At 44.6% G+C, this 20,494-nt stretch overlaps 1 protein-coding gene across 1 annotated transcript in view; it reads left to right on the plus strand.

Annotated features, from left to right (window-relative positions):
- The first annotated feature begins 823 nt into the window (after window positions 1-823).
- Window positions 824-20,494, plus strand: part of GNB1 (guanine nucleotide binding protein (G protein), beta polypeptide 1) — a 31,737-nt gene continuing 12,066 nt past the window's right edge. Inside the window, exons 1-4 of the mRNA XM_010849990.1 lie at window positions 824-1,822; window positions 11,897-11,999; window positions 15,910-15,948; window positions 17,484-17,590. Coding sequence (XP_010848292.1) covers window positions 11,943-11,999; window positions 15,910-15,948; window positions 17,484-17,590 — 203 coding nt within the window. The 5' untranslated portion in view covers window positions 824-1,822; window positions 11,897-11,942. The remainder of the gene's footprint in view (window positions 1,823-11,896; window positions 12,000-15,909; window positions 15,949-17,483; window positions 17,591-20,494) is intronic.

Consider the following 20,494-nt stretch of genomic DNA (forward strand, 5'->3'; position numbering starts at 1 on the left):
GTGCCAAGATTGCGTTCCCCTGTTTTAAATTTGACGTCTGGGTGAAGCCTGCGGTGCCCACTCCTCAGAGCTCCACTCAGTAGGTTTGTGAGGGTGAGCCATAGTCTACCCTGTCTCCCTCTTATTCCATACCTGCTGGTTTGGGTTTTGTTTTTTTTCTTTTACCTCTCTGATCTTTTTGCCTCCAAGGCATGTGGGACCTTTGTTCCCTCACCAGGGATCAAAACCGCTGCCTCCTGTAGTGGCAGTGCAAAGTCTCTATCACTGGACCACCAGGGAAGTCCCTGCTTTTGTTTTTCCATGCACCTCTAATAGCACTTTTTCCTCCTCCCATCCAAGGTAAAATTCGTAAAACAAAACCGTCTTGAAGTGGACAGTCAGTGGCATTTTAGTAATTCACAGAGCTGTGCAGCCACTGCGTCTCCCTAATTTCAGAACACCTTCATCTCCCCAGGAGGAGCCTGTGTTCTTGTTATTGTGCAGAGTCCCTGCAACCCCTGCCTTCTGTCTTCGTGGGTTTGCCTGTTCTGGGTGTTTCACATAAACAGAATCATACAGTGTGTGACCTTTTGTGTCTGGCTTCTTGACACAGCATAATGCTTTCAAGGTGTTGTCCATGTATCAGCACTTCATTCTGTTCTCTGGATGAACAAGGTTCCATTGTGTGGCTGGTCTTCATTTGTTTATCTGTTCATCTGCTGATATTTGGGCTGTTGCTACCTTTTGGCAGTTGTGACTAGTGCTGCTGTGAACATTTATGTGTGGGGATTGAGTACCTATTTTCAGTTCTTTCAGGTATATAACTACAAGTAGAATTGCTGGGTCGTGTGGTGGGTCTGTGATTAACTTTTTGAGGAATCCCCACACTGTTTCTTCCATACCTAACTTTTATTGCTGGATAAGTAGTATGTGCTTGCTTATAACATACGCAGCATAATTCAACAGTAAAACTGTTTTGTTAAATAAATGCCTTAGAATTCACAGTTCAGCTGGGGGACATTTCAGCTTGTTGATGCCTGTCCCAGTGCCCAGATTAGACGCATGTATGGGAGTTTGTAAACATAATAGTGAATTGATCACTAGGCAGGAGGTAACCTGCGAAACATCCCAAAGTGGCCCTTCCAGATAGTGTCATTTAGAGAGATTACCAGAGCATTTTAAAATGTATTGAAACTTAGTTTCTGGGAAAGAACAAGCACGTATTTCCAAAGAAATCTAGAATGAAATTTATTTTTGTACTGGCTGCAGTATGATGAGAGGCAGGTCTGGAGGCTTATTGCCATGTCTTCTGCTCTGGCATCCTGGACAGGAGGTCCGTTTTGGACGGTACCGAGGCAGCTGGAGTGGGCTGGAGGAGTGGGCAGGGTGTCTGTCCAGGTGGATTTGCCTGCACTGAGAGGACAGTCACATAAGATCTTCTGGGGGAGGTTAATCTTAGAAGTGTCTTGAATTGCAGTGATTTTTCTGTTTTTGTTGTTGCTGTAATTTTTCTGGTAACACCCCTCCCCCCTGATTCTTTTCAGTTTAATTCAAAGTATTTTCCCTGAGGCATTTTTAAGGTTTTGTTTGTTTGTTTGTTTTTTAAGAAATTGAGATCATTTTTCTTCTTTTCCACAGTGAAGAACTTAACGCTGTTAATACAAAGTACTGTTCAGTGATTTTGGGGAAAGAAATGGTGACAGGGAAGGGGCGAATTCATGGCTTCTTAAAGTGTATGGAATATTGTGCCTCACAGCCTTAATCAATGCAAATACAGCCTTTTCTCTGTTGCAGACAATTTTACATGTTTGGGAGAACAGACCAGCAGCACTTCTGAATTAAGGTAATATTTATATAATTTGATTTTGTCAGTTTTTAGAGTAGAATCTTTACATTTCTTCAGGATTTTCTTTTTTCTTTTTAAGAACCTGGTTTTTGTAATAGTTTTGCCCATCTCTTTTTTTAAGCCAGTGTTGGTTTTTCAGAATAGACTGATCCAGAGAAAGATGTTTTCTTCCAAAGCTCCCTCCATTGTTCATCATGGAGGGGTGAGGTTCTGGAGTTGATGGTCCACATTCTGGATAAGAGCAGTATTTCTCCAACTTTTTCCAGGAGAAAGTGGGAGAGCCCCTTTGTAATCAAGTCTTAGTTGGAGTACCAGCTGATGATACAGATTGAAGGTGAAGCCATGAAATCCAGAAAAAACTCCAGTACATTTGTATGAGGTGGGAGAGATAAAGCAAAAGTGTCCCAGTTGTTAGGGATAACTAGGTGAAGGCATCCAATTCTTTATGTTTTTCTTCAAACTCTTTGCAAGTTGAAATAATTTAAAATTAGAAAGCAAAACTAAATTGAATGAGTTAGGTGCTCAGACAATTGGGTATCCATGTATAAAAGGTGAAGTTGACACCACAGACAGGAATTAACACAAGATGAATCATAGAACTTAACGTAAAGCCTAATACTAGAAAACCTCTCTACGAAAACATAGAAAGTCATTGAGACTTCAGGTTAGGCAAGGATTTCTTTTTCTTTTTTTGGCCACCATGCAACTTGTGGGATCTTGGTTCCCCAGCCAGGGATCAGGGAATTCTGAGGCAAGGATTTCTTAGTGACATCAAAGACACAGTCCATTAAAAAGAGCATTTTTAAATTGGACTTGTCGACAAATTTAAAAATGCCTGCTCCTTCTAAGACACTGAAGAGAATGAAAAGACAGGCCACAGAAAATATTAACAGATCACATGTCTTCTAGGTAACTTGTGTCCAGAATAAGTAAAGCACTCTTAAAATTCTGTATTAAGAAAACAACCCAGTACAAAAGCAAGTGATTTGAGCAGACACTTCACCAGATAATATAATGAGATAGCAGATGAGCACGTGAAAAGATGGTCAGAATTATTAGCCATTGGGAAATGCAAATTAAAACCACATTGAGACACCACTAACCACCTACTCCAGCGGCTACAGTGGAGAAGACGCACCAAGCGCACCCAGGGCGTGCCACGCCAATCCAGTGCATGGACAGGGGGCGAGAAAAACGGTGCAGCCGCATTGAAGACAGCTCAGCAGTTTCTGAATATGCCAAGTGCATGCTGGTCATATATGATCCTGCCGTTCCACTCCTGGTGGTTACCCAGGAGACATGAGGGCAGGTATCCCTGTAGAAACCACGCTGAGGGCGCACAGCCAGAGCACAGGACGGTGCATCCTGTGGGATTCGCGTGTGTAAAGTGACAGAAAGCAGATGCATGGTTGCTGGGGTGTGAGGGGCAGTTACAGAGGGGCACAGGAGACTTGGGGTGTGGCCGTGTTAGTTGTCTTCACCAAGGTGTGGTTTCAGAGGTGTGTTAATGTTTCAGAGTGTATCAAACTATCTGTTTTGTTGTGTTACTTACTTTCAATAAAGATATTTTAAACTGAAGGAACAGTTAGCATATGAGCTGCCCGGCCTCAATCTGATTGAGTCCCTGGTTAGTTACCCTGGCAGCCACTGTTATGCATAGTTCCACCTCTGTAGAGACCTGTTTCACTGGCTGGGTAGGAAGTGTGGCAGGTGAAGGAAGAGGTGGTTTTCTGTTACTAAATCATTTCAGGTGGAAAATCCTGTTAACTGCTTTTGTAATAAGTTCTATTTAGTGAGACTTTGCTGTGGTTCAGTCAGGTGTTAAGGACCTTTTGTGGATCCTCATTGAGTCCTTGTGGCCTATGAGGTAGGGATTGTTTCTGTCTCCATTTTCAGACCAAAAGCCAGACGCAGAGGGGTTACACCTGCTGACAAGTGTCAGGCCTGGGGGATGGATGTGCAACCCCTGCCACATGCAGCCACACTGCCTCCACCAGCAAGGCCTGCTAAGACACGTGGGACACCCAGTGGAGTCCATTGTAGTTGCTGGAAGGGAGTGTAAAGACAGAGATTCTCTGCACAGTGGTGTGCACGTGGCCTGTGGAGAGCAGTCTTCCCCCAGCGTGAGGGTGCAGCCCCTCAGAGGGGCCTCTGTCGCGTGCGACTGACTTCCAGTCTGACTACCTTTCCCATTTAGCCCTTTCTTCCTTCCGGGTGCGGGCATCTTAGATGGCGTCCATTGTGTATTAAATTTGGCTCTGAAATCATTAGAGCAGAACTTCCTGACTCTCACAGGGAGGCTGGGGAGACCTGAGTACTGGAGAGGGAGAGTCTCCCCATCCACCACTGAGCATTTGGAAGCCGCAGAGGCTTCCTGGATGCACAGGTTGTGGGGTCCACAGCTTGCAAAGGTGGTTTCTGGGCAGCAGGTGGGCTCTCCCCTTTTGGAACGCGCCCACCGCACCCTGAAGCCCTGCCTGCTTGGGCTCCTTGGCTCCCACTGTGCAGTGCTGCCAGGGCTCTGGGGTCTCGTAGGTCTGCTCCAGTGCTTTGGTACCTATAAATGCAAGGTGGACTGAGATGCATGTTCCTTTCTGGTGTAAGAATTTTCTTAACAGGCACAAAATAGTATTCATGTGCTAGATTAAATAAATCTGAGTTTTAAATTATTCAGTACAATAGCAGTATGTTTGCAACTTTTTAAAAACTTTCTATAACATGTTTATCGGATGTTTTGTTATGAAATATAAATTCTTTATTCGCATTTTACTATTTTGAAGATAGAAAAATTACTATTTCCAAATGTGACATTGCATAGCAGCCATAATTACCTTCTGTATGGTGGTAAAACTAGATAGTGCCTTCTGAGAAATGGGCTTTAGTAAATAAAATAGGGAATCGGCAGTACTTGATACCATTTCTGTGTAGGGAGGATGGAACAGCCTTACAAAAGGTACTTTTTTACTTTCTGTGTGCTCTGCAGTCTGTCCATGGAGCCGGAGTACTTTCCTACTGTCTCCAGGTACATGGTTGGTTTTTTAAAGAAACTATTTTGGTTTGTGCAGCTTGTGGGATTTTAGTTCCCCAGCCAAGGAGCAGACATGAGCCTGACAAGCCAAGTGCCAAGTCCTAACCACTGGAGTGCTGGGGAGTTCCTGGTGTGTGGTTAGCTTTTGTTAGACAATAAGCCCCTCTGGGTGCTTTTAGCCCTGTGATGGTCCCTCTCACTCAAGGACTGGTGCCAGGTCTTGGGAAACCAGGGAAGAGTGTTCTGGAAGGTGTAGGAGCCACTTACAGTCAGCAGACCAGATGCCTGCATGGTACCAGGGGCTTTTCTTCTGCCCTGATGTCTGGGTATGCGTGGATTTCTTAAGTTGATACACAGGTTTGCAGAAATTCAGTTTGTGTGGAAGTGGCTTTTGGCTGTCAGTGACTTTGTGAATTTATCTGTGTATGTTTTATTATGATTTGAAAGTATAAGAACATTTATTTTCAAAAGGTAGTAAACTGAAGGGGCTTCCTAGGTGGCGCTAGTGGTAAAGAACCTGCTTGCCAACACGAGAGACATAAGAGATGTGGTTTCAATCCCTGGGTCAGGAAGATACCCTGGAGGAGGGCATGGCAACCCACTCCAGTATTCTTGCGTGGAGAATCCCATGGACAGAGGAGCCTGATGGGCTGCAGTTCATGGGGTCGCAAAGAGTCGGACAGGACTGAAGTGATTCAGCACACATTAAGTAAGACTCCTCTTCCTGCTTAGAGAACATAAGGTGGGGACCTGGAGCCAATCAGATCTTTGTAGCTCTAATAGGTAAATTCACTTTCCCTATAGAGTCTATCTTGTATCTTTTTTTTTTTTTTTTCTTTTTCCTATTTACAGAACTAATATACCATCATTGTATCAATTGATTTCTGGTGAGAATGGTTACATTTTTACATTGTACTAATGCTTCAGGGAATATGCTTAAATTGGCCTTAGATAGTAGATTGAGAAGGAGGCTATGCTGCATTGTCTTAAATGTAGAATGTGGGAAGCAAGTCTCCCCTGTATGCATTGTCTAGCAGTAAACACTAAGTGGGGGCTGTGCTTTTTCTTTAAAAACTTGTATTTAGGGGACTTCCCTGGCAGTCCAGCAGTTAAGACCCTGCACTTCTAATGCAAGGTTTGTGGATTTGATCCCTGATCGGGGAACTAAGATCCCACATATCTGCTGTGTGGTTTGGCTAAAAAATAAATAAAATTTGCATCAGAAAATTGAGAAACAGGAAAATCTCATGAGATAGCTTAGATGCTGGGGGCAGACTATTTAAATCATTGCATTTAAAAAACTTTTTTCATTGATTATCTTATTTTTGGCTGCTCAAGTCTTGATTACTGTGTGGGCTTTTTGTCGTCAGGGGGAGCAGGGGCTGCTTTCTGTGCTGCTGTCATGTGCTGGCCTCTCGTTGCAGTGCATGGGCTCAGCTGACTTGTGGCATGTGGGATCTTCCCATACCAGGGATGGAACCCATGCCCCCTGCATTGGCAGGCATATTCCTATCCCCTGAACCACCAGGGAGGTCCTAAGTCATTGCATTCTAAGAAAATGTAACACAGTGTCAAAGAACATGTGTAAGAATTTGCTGGATGCTTTTTAAATCCGGAGCCAGATGAGAATTCTAGATGTAATGGGATCTCCTATCTTAGTCTCCATTACCATCTTTTACCTGTATAAAAGCTAGTAATGGCTTACTAAGTGTTGAATATGTTGATATCTGCTACTTCTTAGAAGATAATGAATGTTTCATCAAAACTTAACTGTTTCTCACTTTTGAATCATAGAAGCCTCCAGGGTCAACCATTGAGTTGTTCAGACAAATTTGGGCATTACTGGGACTGACTGTCACAAACAGCCAGCTAACATGGCAGCGTAATCCATGTCAAAATACAATACGATCTGCTTGAGGAATACCTATGCGTCTGTATTTTTAAAACGAGATACATAACAAATTTCATATATACTTGCAGTCAAACAGTACCAAGAAATAATGACTTTTTAAAAAATTTACTAAGAGAATGTTCAAACGTAGATTAAAAGAAGAATATTACCTAAAATCTGAAGCTTGAACAAAACTCTCCTACCTTTGTTTAACCTCCCTTCTTCCTATCAGAGTCTCATTTCCCTCAGAAGTAAGAAGCACGTCTTATAGTTATGGGTTTTAGCTTCATTGTGACAACGAACAGAAGAGCTGCGACTCCTTGTCACCGGATACCCAGACCATATTCAGGTTGTCCTGGTTTTTTCTGTACATTTGGATTTTAAATCGATTCAGGGTCTCTTAACATTTAAAAAGAAACTATTCTAATGGAAAATTGAAACATGGAAAAAGTTAATAAATAGCATAAGGACCTCCTATCACCAAACTAAAGCAATTACCAAGGTTTGGCTGGATGTGTTTTTCTATGCCCTCCCGTTTCCCTCCTCAGTTTTTTTAAATCTAATTTCACACCCAGCATTTTATTCTTAACTCTGTCAGCATCTACCCCTCACCCTGGGGAAGCCTGGGGGTGCCCTGTCCCTCGCCCTGTGGAGTTGTGCTGCCTCAATTTCGGAGGTTAACTTGGATTTGGGAATGAAGGGAAAAAAACAGAAAAGCTGGTGAAACTGGTTTAAATGCCTCATGCGAACTACTCTCTCCTGATGCTGCTTTATTTGGAGGTGAGGTGTGGAACCTGTTTGGCCAAACAGGTCAGCAGACTCCTGCCCCCGGGGCACAGGGTACCATCAGGGCTGCTGCTTCCCCAGGCAGTTAAGTGCAGCAGGGGCCCTGGTGGTTGGTGTCTTGGCTGCCTGCCCTTCAGTGGGCTGAGCCTGCCTGTTCTTGGCTGCTCGGTGGAGGGTGCACTTCGTGATCTGATGGCTGATCACAGAAAGGCTTCCGGAGCCCTTTGCAGTGGTCTCGCTAGTGCTCTTCTCCACCCTGGCACTCGAAGACCAGAGTGGAGAGTGAGTGGGTGGACGTCACCTTCCATGTCTGTGCAGAACCCAAACCCAAATTATACTTTGATACAGTGGAGAGGACTGGGCTCTTGCTGGGCTGTGAAGCTGCTCGAAGCCGCTGCTGGACATATCATTTCACAGTACTTGCTTTTACGTTACATTTCTGTGGAAAATGTTTCCTAAACAGGTGAAAGCTAGTGGCAGATGTGGGTCACAAAGAACAGAAGTGAGGCTCTCAGCAGGTCCTGTCTTAGTGGATTAGACTGATCAGGGCGCTGAGTCAGCGTGGCCAGTACTTAGTTGTGACTTTGGCCCTGAAGGAGAGAAGGAGCCTAGGCCACGTAACTGATGGTGGGCTTCCTGGAGGCTCTGGGGGACTGAGGACAGTGAGGAGAGCAACAGAGACGTCACATGTAAGTGAAACCTTTAGTGTTCATTCGTCTTTGTCATCAAAGGAATTTGAAAGGCATGTCCAGCCTTTGGAAAAAAGAGAAAAATATGACCAGTAATTCTAACAAAAATGCTGTTCTTATGTTTTGGTCATAAAATAGCTAAAATTATTACACACACATTTGTTTTTCATTTCACATATAATGAGTGTTTTTCAGGGTTTTTATGGTGTCTTTGTTATTGTTATTAGTGGTATTTAATAGTTCATCTAGTAAAAGGTTAATATCAACTAGTTTGCCTTTTTTTTTTTTTTAACTGAAAAATGGAGGAAAAATTGTAAGTGCTTCTTGGTTCAAGGCCCAGATAACGGGTTAACTTACATATATACATATATATAATTTTTATTTTTCCCTTATCCGTATATATATGATAATGTGAAAAATCAGAACTGCCCACTATTGCTGTGTTTCTCCAAAAATAACCATTAACATTTTCTCATGTATGTAGAAAAAAGATTGCTTACTTAAATGAGCATAGATGTGTAGTCTTTTTATAGACACAAAAGGAGAAGTTTCATCCTTTATGTACATCCCTGTACCCCATTTATTGCATTTGCTGTCTCCACAGAAGAGCATTTGGGGTGAACTTTCAGTTTGTGGGAGTTCAGAGTTGTTCTGCTTCCTGTCAGTTTGCTGTGCATGCTCCTTGCTGTCTTTGGGGAGCCGGCTTCTCTTTGGGGGAGCCCTGACTGCCTAGTCCTTTCATGCACATCCTGTGAGGCCAGTTGGGTATCCATTAGCCCGGGAAGGAGGAGGCCCTGGTTGGTGCCAGGTCAGAGTGAACCCCAGGGCCCCCGGGTACCCCTTCATCAGGGAAAGTCCCTCTACAGACAACTTCTTCAACATGCAGAATGTAGAATATAGTTGGATTTTGTTTTAAATGTCTGCCAGTAGTTTTTCTTTCTCACCAGACTGTAAGATAAAAAATCTTGGACCTTTTTGGACTCTTATTTTTATTGGTGGTAGCCTGGTCGTTTAGTTGGTTAAAGAATCTTTCAGCAATGCTGGAGACCTAGGTTTTATCCCTGGGTGGGGAAGATTCCCTTGGAGAAGGAAATGGCGACCCACTCCAGTATTCTTGCCTGGAAAATCCCATGGACAGAGGAGCCTGGCAGGCTGCAGTCCACAGTATCGCAAAGAGTGGGACACTACTGAGCACCTTTTCTTTAAATATTAACAAATACGAATTTTTTTGAGATTTAACTGTGGCCACTGATCAGAGACAGAGCTCTAATCAAAAGGCAATATTAGGGGGAAGGGTGGGGTGGAAAAAAGGAGCAAAAAGACCTCAGTGGAGGCCAAGTGTAGGAAAAAAAAAGGCAATATTAATAATTTAATGATGAAAGAAATAGATCTGGTTTTCTTCTCTCTGCTTGTGGCTGAATGTTGAAGTCAGCAAGTACTGTTACTGCTTCTGAAATTTTGTGAGGTAACTGAATTGGAGTTTGTCATTTTAAAGGTACTTAAGTTTTCAATAAATTAATTTCTCTAGTTTGAAGTAATACATCTGGATGATTATCATGTATATATTCTTTTATAATATGTAAAAAAGAGCATCTAGTTAAAAGACATATTTAATTTTAAGATCTCAAGAGCTATTCCACCTAATACTAGAATTTGGGTCTTGACCTGTTTATCTTGATCCTAGGAATTTATTGGTTTTTTCCTTACTTAAAAACTAGCTCGGCTTTTTAGTGTTTAAATTAAGATCAGAATGTATGGTTTATTGACTAAAGCTCAGCATTTAATTCAGTGTACCTCATGATAACGTTAGTTGTTTTCTTCATGTGGATTTTGGAAGGATTGAAGGAAGTTGCTTATCCACAGACTAAGAACAATTCTTTACTGATGGGGGTGGGAGTTTTACTGGGGCAAAACTACCCCCGACTCAGCGGACTGTCCTTATGATAATAACTGATCACGTGTGGATGCACGTGCTCAGGAGGGTTGGGTGTGCAGCACAGTCTGGAAGCTCAGGGGCACATCAGCACAGCTTTCTATTTTAAAATGATTTCGTGTTCTCTTGGCCCTGTTATTTCACACATTAATATTCATCAACTGCAGTCCTTTGAGTGTATATGTGAAGACACAAGAATCAGCCCAGTTATCATGTAGGGTAACTTCAGCTGAGCTCCACTTGTCCAGGGAGGTGCCGGCGGTCTGCAAGAGTGAAACTTACAGCACCCGCTTGAAGCAACGCCTCTCTCGTCACTTGGGCTTGCCTCCCCTGCCTTTGACTGTCCTACCGAGATGCCTCAGCCCCACGTCCTGGCCCTACCCATTAGTCCTTTCCTGGCAGTGGTGTGGACCCCCTTTTAGGGTCAGTGCTAGGGCCTTCTGTGTTTCCTGCGCGGTGTGCCCAGCAGCCATTGGGATTTGTTCCGTGAATAGACCAGGGCTGCAGGGACAGGTGAGGGCAGCAACCAGGATGTAACGTGCTTTTCAAAGGTATTTTTTACTGGGGAAAGTATTCTTATTTTCTCAATAAATATACATCAATACAAACCATATCACAATTATTTTGAATGCTTTTGTGAGGAAAAAGAAAGTCTAAAGTCTGTCTAGATTGGGAACTAACAACTGTGTTTCTTGGGTCATCCAGATAATTTCCCCCAGATGTGCTCCAGTCTCAAGAAAATAAAGGACCACTGTTAATTAAATATCTGGTCTATATTATAATAACCTTGTGACTTTCGCACAAAATCTAGGAGGGAAGAATCTCCCCGCCTGTATTTGCGTAGGAAATTAAGGTCCTTGCAATATGCTGTGCTTTCGGGTGGGAGCTGATTGTGTTCTTAAGTGATTACAAGATGTTTGTGATTGTTTCTTTGGCTTTGTGATACGTTGGTCACAGTTAGGATTGACTTAACAGCTATGTTCTTGGTCAGAAATGCAACCCCCAACTATGGCATTCCCCCGGGAAAACACATCTCTTGTTTAACAGATAATTTTGTTTTGACAGTGATTTCAAGAATAGTGTCTCATGAGCCTAGGGGTGGGGCTGGGGCAGGAGTGGGCAACAGTGTTGCTTGTACTGAGCCCTCTTGGGCCTGTGCCTGGAAGGGCTGCAGTGATGCTTCTGAGTCTCCTGGGATCCCAGAGCACATTTTGGTGGGAGAATAAGTTGTCCTGAATCAGAGGCCTGGACACCAAGCTGAGTCCTTCTGGGTTTGCTGTGTGACTTGCTGATGTCCTCTGGGCAGTCATGGGTTCAGGGTCATCAACATGCCTCTGAGGTGCTAGGTTGCCAGGTGGCCGCTGTGCCCCATCCTGAACTAACTGCCCTGAGTTTTCACATGAGAGCTGTTCTAAACATCACCCTTAGGTTCTTGAGTTAATAGTGAAGTCCAGATCCTCTGTGAAAACTGCTTCTAGACAGACTTTCTCTCTTTCGGCCCACCACCGCCTTCTGCGCTGTCTGCTGGACACTGTCATTTTTCGAGGTTCATGTACAACAGTAGTTACACTCTGTTGACCCAGCCATTTTGGGCATTTTACATGTTCTGATGAAGGCTAAAGAAAAGTTCTCTGACTTATAATGAAACCACAGCTCTCAAAATTTCAATTCTCTTTTCTCACCAGCTTCATTAAATGACTCAATCATTGTTTATTCATTCTTGGTACTTGTTTTTCTCTTTCAGATCTCAGATTCTTTGAGGTGGCTTTGAAGAGCACTAAGATTAGAAGATGAGTGAACTTGACCAGTTACGGCAGGAGGCCGAACAGCTTAAAAACCAAATTAGAGTACGTAAACTGCCTGTGTGCTTCGTTTCATTAATCATTTGGATTTTGGGTGTGATGTTACTGTTTTAAGGAAAGATGGGTTTCAGAATGGCTATTCCTTGTTTTGGATTGAAATTGAATCTTAATTGGCCCAGGATGTAGAAACTATAGATCCAGATGTTTGGCCTAGCACCTTATTTTCAGGATTTTTTTCTAGTATATTGTTACTTGAATATACCTAGAATGTTTCCATAGAAATTACAGACATCTTTCAGGGCCTTTTTTCTTAACCTTGGGAATTGGCTTCTGGACCTTCTTTTGGTCACCGTACAGAGTGTGGTGTCTGCTCCCCCACTGTGACCCCTGAGTTGAGGGCAGGAAACTTGTTTAGAAGCACGAGTGGCAACAACACTGGAAGTATTCTAGGTGTGGGTGATTTGTTGAGTGCTCCCTAGGGAGGGTTTTGGCTGTTAGAGACGCTGACTTGAAGATAAAAATGATTGGGTCCCGTCCAGCTGCCTGTTGGAAAGAAGGACAGTTGCAGAGCTGTCCAGCACCTCCTCACCACCCCTCCATGCAGTCTGCTGGGTGGGTTTGCAGAGGCATGCTGCAGAGCCACGGGTATTTCAAAGGGGAACCTAATTATTTCCTTTTAAATGACCAATTATATGCTCCAAGGGCCTGATGGTAATTGGAAGGAAAGACCAGTGTCATTTTAGCCAGGTTCTTAACTGAACTTGAGAAAAGATAAGGGGATTATTTGAGATATGCACCAAAGAGGAGACAGAAGAGATCCTTCTACTGTAAGAATTTCCAATCTCAACATTTAAAAGATACAATATAGCTCAATAAGAATAAGGAAGACTTAGAAGATTTGTTTAATACATCCAGCCACACTCTGGAATATAGAAATCAGAACTTTTGTTTTTCTAACAACAAGTTGTTGTTCATAAATAGTGGGTTCAGGTCTATTTGTAGCAAATAAAGTTTGTATGGTATAGGTTTAAAAAATTTCCAAATACTGTGGGGAAAAAAAAGGGTTGAAAGTGAGTGTTGCATCTCAACCCAATTTCTGTGAAGCACATGCAGCCCTCCTCACAGGAGACAGGTCTGTGCTATGAGCCACGTATGGACTTGAAAACTGTACTAGGAAACCAGTAGGATTAATTTTTAGCAACTGTATATAAACCAGTATATATAAAAGATTACCATATTGACATGTAATTAATAAGTACGTTTATTGCATTACGCTCTTGGTGCTGAGTCTTGCCAATTCAGTGTCTCTAGCACAAAACTGCCTCAGTGTGCACCTCTGGCATCTTCGTGGCGTCCCCTCCCCATGGATCGTCCGCAGGTAGAGCCAGAGAGCTGAACAGCCCTGCCTTTGAAGCCCTGCTGGTTTCTTTTACTTGCACAAAACAGAATTGGCAGTACATCAAACGGGAATGGAAGACTAGAACTAAGGAAAACCTTTTTTCCTGCTTGCCCAAGAAACACGTACTTGTTAAAGAATGGAGACACAATGAGTCCAACGGGAGATGGTGGATGACGCTAGGAGGGTCTCTTCTTAGATTGGTATTTCAGCTGAAAGACCCCAAGGCACCGTCTCATCTGACCCGTGGTGGTGTCTGTGAGGAATGCTGACTGAAACGTGGTGCATCTTAGACACGCGAGCTTCTGACAGATGAAGGAGAGCTCCAGGGCTAACCCTGCCAGTGAGCACCCCAGGCTGCGTGGCATGTGTGGGCACTGCAGTCACTGTGGCCCAAGTGGATGGCCTCACCACGTGCTGTCCTGTGCTGGTGGGACACCCACCCAGATTCGGCCTGGCTGGCTGCTGGCCAGGGTGTTCTCCTCTGTGGAGGGACAGGGTGGTGATTTTCCTCAGCACAGACAGACAGGAGCCTTGGCTAAACAATAAGGCATTGTGAACATTGCCCCAGGCCATTTAGTTGGAATTGAGTCTGAAGAGTGCTGAACATCACTGTCAGTCTCCAGCAGCTGCAGAGATGGCTCCTACGAGAAGACTCTCTGCACAGTGCAGATGCCTGTCCTGAGGAGTGCTGCAGACTTTTACACCAGCACTTGTGGGTCCTGTGTTTAGTTTCTAAAATGATTTTTCTCTGTTCTCTTGTGTCATCACAGTCTGCTGTGGACATTACAAAATCTATTTTAATCTCTGGACACTAACCAGGGCAAAGCTGCTTATGTCCTTGGTTTGCTTTTTCCTTTAAAATAATTCTTGTCAAGAGTCCCAACCAGGGCCTTCCCTGGTGTCTAGTGGTCAGGACTCTAGGCTTTCACTGCGGTGGTCTGGGTTCAGTCCCTGGTCAGGGAACTAAGATCCCACAGGCCACATATGACATGGACAAAAATTTTTCTTAAATACTCATCATTTTAAAAAATTGAGAGCCTTATATAACATCAGTAAGAATGGTATTCAGAAGTGAATACTGCGCATAGGGACCATAACAAAACCACACGTGTGAGACCTGCAACTTGGGATCTCCCCTCTGCCTGGTCCTGACACCAGAGTAGGTGCTGGTACAGAAATACTCAATTAAATAATTTTCCTGTTTTAATTGTGTAATTAAATAGGCAAAATTAACTGAGCAAAAAGGCTTCTAATAGGATAATTTAAGTTGAATTTGGAATCTAGCTATTTGGTACATTTATAATAGCAATCTCTTTGAGTATGTCTCCGTGTTCTAGGTTGGTAAATACTACCACCAGCTTCATGAAGTTAAAATAATTAGCAGTGAGGCTGTTGGCCCCTGGAGAAGGTCTCCTGGATGCCTTCAGGAGTGTTCACATGAGTGTTCAGATGTGTATCAATGAGCGCAGGTGGGCAGATGGCTACACAATGGCAGAGTTTTATGAGAAATTGTCAGTTTCCTTTAAAATTATTCCTACACCCAAATTTTCTTCTTAGGCCCCACTCCTACACTCAAGAGTCCTTTCAAAGCCAGTGTCTCATTTCCCTTCATAATGTGTGGCTTTCTGTTTGTAAAAGTCATATCCAGATTTGAGATTTCCAGATTTATTTTTTAGCAGCTTGGATCGCTTAGAACAACAAGGACGTCTTTATTAGCTTGAGGAACATCCCTTTTTATTACATTTCTTGCCTACTTCACAAGGTCATTTCACAGATAAGAAAGCAAGCAGCAGGATGTGACCAGCCAGAGATTTGGTTGCCTTGACTCCAGACCCTTTGCTCCTTTCCATAGAGGTCAGCATCAGTAATTGTTTGGCTTGAAAACACAGTCCTGAGTTAACATTCTAGAAGAGAGGTTCCCTGGGCTGGCCATTCAGTGCTTTCTAGACATTGTTTCTTGGGCCCCATAATTCAGGACGCAGGTGCAGTGCTGTGGGGGGTGCTGGAGGCTGCGGGCAGGGGTGAGGGCACAGGGGTGCTGTGCGTTGGGGGGGTGATCTGCAGGGGGGATGATCTGCAGGCTGAGATGTGTCTGTGTGTGGCTGGTTCTGTGTCCAGCATGCCCTGGGCTCGAGGCAGGGTGGGGAGGCTCTTGGTAGAGGCTCTGAGATTGCTTCCTTGTGTAGCTCAGCTGGTAAAGAATCTACCTGCAGTGCAGGACACCCTGATCCTGAGTCAGGAAGATCCCCTGGGGAAGGGATAGGCTACTCACTTCAGTATTTCCTGGGCTTCCCTGGTGGCTCAGCTGGTAAAGAATTGGCCTGCGTCGCGGGAGACCTGGGTTCCATCCCTGGATTGGGAAGACCCCTTGGAGAAAGGAACTGCTACCCATTCTAGCATTCTGGCCTGGAGAATTCCATGGACTGTATATCCATGGGGTCGCAAAGAGTTGGACGCAACTGAGCGACTTTCACTTTAACTGAGACTGCGGCCTGGGTCTGGGGGAGCCTGTTCTGGGAGCAGCACTAATGTCCCATTGTCCTTGTCATTTCCCAGGATGCTCGGAAGGCGTGTGCAGATGCGACTCTCTCTCAGGTAAGAACCATTGATGCAGAGTCACTGACTTGCTATAGAGGCTGATGCTTGTGGGGCCTGCTCTGGGCCTCTGGAAGGAGCTGCTCTGACTTTGTGCACAGTGAGGGTGGGGCCCCTGTTTGAAGGGTCTCATTGGCAGGTCATTGTCAGTGTTGGGCATAGGCTGTGGTGAGTTTTAGATAAAACGTAAATACCTCTTTAGCCTTAAGTAATTATATCCTCTTAGGTCAGAGTTGTAAATATTATTACAGTTTCAATATGGGTGTTTTGAAGTTCCTCTCCCTAATTAGGTCTGCCTTAGAACTTTAGTTTCTAAGGTCCAGTTTGGCAGATTCTCTGAGATTTAAACCTGAGTTATGACCCATGGCTCCACTCCTAGGTACACACCCAGAGAGACTAGAGGTGATGCTCAGACCAGCCGGTGTACGAATGCTCCTGGCAACACTGCTCCCAGCAGCTGTGTGCCCTCAGGGGATGAGAGCAGGGCCAGGCACAGCCTGTCCACACAGTGGGACTTATTCAGCCATAGGAGGGTGAACCTCAAGACACGGGTGCTTAGTGAGAGGAGGTCACATGTTGTGTGATTCTGTGTATATGAACTGTCCAGAACAGGTCACCCTGTAGAGACAGAAGATAAATTCATGCTTGCCCAGGGTTGAGGAGGAGGCTGTAGGGAGTGACTGCTTAGTGGATGAGGGGGCTTCCTCTGGGGGTGATGATGAAGATGGTTTGGAACCAGATACCACTGACAGTGGAACAATGTGAATATACTAAATATTGCTAAATTATGTATTTTCAGATGGTGAATTTCACCTTATTGAAAAAAAATTTTTTTGTCTCAAACACTGAACAGAAATGTGAAAGAAAAATTATATTCCTCCTTCTGTTGAGGATGATTACATTTTTTTACATCATCTCAATGCTTTAGAAGCTATTGTTTAATTGGGGTTAAACAATAAGTTAAAGTTAGACTGCTGGGATCACCTGCATTTAAATTCTCAGATGCACTTTGGACTCTATGTTTTTTAAAGCCCACTGTGGTGACACACTTACTCCGTTTGTTGATCCAGAGTCATGAACGTCAGGCTCTTGTGTGCTGGGTGAACAGTACGTGTGCACATGCAATTTTGTGCCCTAAACTCCAGAGTGCAGGAGAGATGACCACTTTTGTCCAGCTCAGCACACACAGCACCAAGCAGTCTATGTTCCTGGAGCCCTGTTAGATGGTGAGGAGACTGTAATTAGGAGGAAGAGCAGCCTTTGAGGGCCGGACAGAGGCAGGAGGAGCTGGGCCTGGATGGCCAGTTAGTGTGCTGATGGGGGCAGGAGGCTCTGGGCCAGCACCAAGCTGCTGCGCCTGCCGTGGGGCCTCACAATGGAGCGAGGCCGGGCTAACTGGCAGGAGCCAGGCAGGCACAGCCATCCAGGGCGGTGGCGTCACTGAGCATTGTGGGCGTGAAGGAGACTTCAGCAGCGGGGGCAGGGGGAGGGTGTGCCTCCCATACTGTTAATTCTTGGTAACTTCTATTTTTAAGATCACAAACAACATCGACCCTGTGGGAAGAATCCAGATGCGCACCAGGAGGACGCTGAGGGGACACTTGGCCAAGATCTATGCCATGCACTGGGGCACCGACTCCAGGTGTGTGGGCCGGAACGCGGGCATGTGGGCATTCATGGTTGGGGCCGGAGCTCACAGGCTGGGATTGGTAAAGAAAAAACTGGGCACTGCTGTCAGACGTGTAGCACGCAGGACAGCTGGCCACGCTGCCATTCCCCTGTCACCACCCTCCCTTCAGCTTTGTCTTCCCAGCTCCATGGCACAGCGCCCATGCCACCTCAGGATCGGGGGTACCTGTCCTCTGTGTCACCGGGGGGCTGACCTGTCCCCTCTGTGCCATCTTGAAGGGTGACCTGCCCACTGTGCCATGGCTCTTCTTTCCAGCCTGTTCTCATGGCCTCATGACCACATCCTCTCCTGGTTTTGGTGACCTGGTTCAGGGATCAGAAGCCAGTCCATGCGGTGTTGGGAGAGTTAAAACAGTGACGTGTGTGTCCTGAGGGCCTGCACTGGGGCACAGAGCATGTGCATGAGAGGTGCTGTCTCTGACTCTCCCTGGCCTGCCCGCCCCACCCCCTTTTCTCTAGCGATCCCTCTGTTCCTTGAATTCTGCCTGTGTTCACACCTCTTTCTAAGTGACTACTCACCATTCCTCTCTGGGCCTCCTTCCCCTTCCTCGTCCCCTGTTTCCCTTCACCTGCAGCATTGCCGAAATGAAATCCATCCAGCTCCTTCTATCTTCCTGTTGGAGGGTACTGGGAATCTTTCTCCACTTTTCCTCCCAAATAATTAAAGAAAAAGCCATGTGATGTTGTAACTGTAATGTGTTTTTTCAGATACCTAACATGTTATACTTTGAGCATCAGATGCTTTTCTTTGAGTTGCATTTTTTTCATGTTTTAATTGTCAGGAATTTTCTGCTTGGTATTTTTTTCCTTTGTTCGTGAAATTGGCTGCTTTAGTGTGTCCACAGCTATAGAACAAAAGATTCTATTTTTAGCTTGTTCTGTACAGTATCCCATATAATTCCAAATGCAAATGAGAGCTAACTTAGATCCTGTTAATGATGGCAATGATCAGAAAGAATAGAAGAGGAAAAAAGGAAAATTGCCCTTACTAATCCATCCATCTTAGACTCTTTTCTAAAAAAATAGATGGTAATCATATAGTGTCTTACCTTTGGGGTCTTTCCTGATCTGTGGGAACATCAGTGTCCTGGTTTGACAGGAAGTTGGATGGACAGTGATGTGTCACTTGTGTCCTGAGAGGTGACTGAGAGCTGTGTTCAAAGAACTATGGCAAGTGTGCGGCCAGAGCTGTGACGATGAAGAGAGGGGCTTAGGGGGCAGGGAACCCCTAGATTATGCAGGTGTCCTGACCACATCCTCAAGGCTCTGCATGCCCTCTGGTTCGAACACAAACTGTGCTTGGGAATCCGGTGGTGGAAGGTGCAAACGTGAGGAAGCAGCAGCTCCAATTCAGGGTCGTGGTCCCCAAGGAGCAGGGTCAGGCAGAGTACCCGGAAGGCTGCTGTGCACCACCTGGCCTGTTCACTTTCTTGGACGGTGTAGGGTACATGGACGTGTGTTTTACAGATGCTCTTCAAATGGCAATTACTGGTATAATGCCCTTACACGAGGGCTGTTTTATAATCATAAACCAGGAAAACAAAAAATGATACCAAGGAGAACTCCTGCTATCCAGAGCCCTTCGGAGACTTTCCCCCCTAGATAGCCATGTTTCTTGGAGAGTAAAATTTTCTACTTTAATATCAGAATTTTTTTTTTTTAATGTTTTGGATGTACATTTTGTTTATCGCATCTTCATAGACATCAAAGTTTATTATACAACTTTTTTCATGACTCAGGGTTAATGAGTCATAATAATAATTTGGCAATACCAGTTATTTTATTATATTTGTGTGGTTCATGGGTATTCTCAGACTATCACAGTAGTTAGCTGGTTGTATTTTAAAACTATAGGAGAGGGACTTGCCTGGTGGTCCAGTAGGTAAGACTCCACGTTCCCAGTGCAGGGGCCTGTATTTGATTCCTGGTCAGGGAACTAGATCCCACATGCCACAACTAAGAGTTCACATGCCCCAATGAAGACTGGAGATCCTTCGTGCCACAGCCAAGACCTGGCACAGCCAGATAAATAAATACTTTAAAAACAAGTGAATAAATTTAGAAATTTTTCAGGGGGAGATAAAGCTATAGGAGATGCCCACAGTGAGGCGTGTGGGTGTGTTTGTGTCAGTACGTATTACATGTATAATATGTTTATCAATGTATTGTAATTTTTATATATAAAGTCTACTTTTTATAATGTTTGAGAGTCTCTTTCAATCATGTGAATTAATGTTAAACCTTTTCTCCCTTTTCTGAAATCTGCCAAAGTGATACAGTTGAGAGGGAAACACTGCTAATCCATCCAGGCTTGTGAGTGTGCAGGAAGGGGAGGCCTTGGGACCCGGACTGGGGCTTTTGGCCTTCTCCTGGCTCTGCCTCTGTGCTCCGAGGAGGTGGGAGACAGAAGGAGCCAGGGCCTCATGGCAGTCCTCTTGGGGATTAAGAGGTGTGTCTTCTCTCACCTTCTGGGGGATCAGGGCTGCTTAAAGTTTACAACCCTGGGCACGTCAGCAGATATTAAGCTTTCTGACGAGGAGACCTTTGTAGAGGTGACCTTCCCAGGGGATGAGCTTCTTTACGTTGGCTTTGATGTTCCAGCCAACCTGTACTTAGAGGGGCTGAAAGTAATAGAGCCGCCAAGTGACCCTTGATCTGATACACAGGGTCTTTCAAGTGCCTAATGTATTTATAACTGCACCTCAAGGCAGGGATTTGCTTTAAGAAATTGCATCTCCAAAATAATAGAGTTGGAGCCTGCACTGGAATTAGTGTTGTCATGCAGAGCTGAACACGTGTATTCCCTGCCAGACTCCACATGAAGGAGTCTGTGCATCAGAACATAAGATCAGTTGTC

Source organism: Bison bison, unplaced genomic scaffold (assembly GCF_000754665.1).
Source record: "Bison bison bison isolate TAMUID 2011002044 unplaced genomic scaffold, Bison_UMD1.0 scf7180017864289, whole genome shotgun sequence".
Lineage (NCBI taxonomy): Eukaryota > Metazoa > Chordata > Mammalia > Artiodactyla > Bovidae > Bison > Bison bison.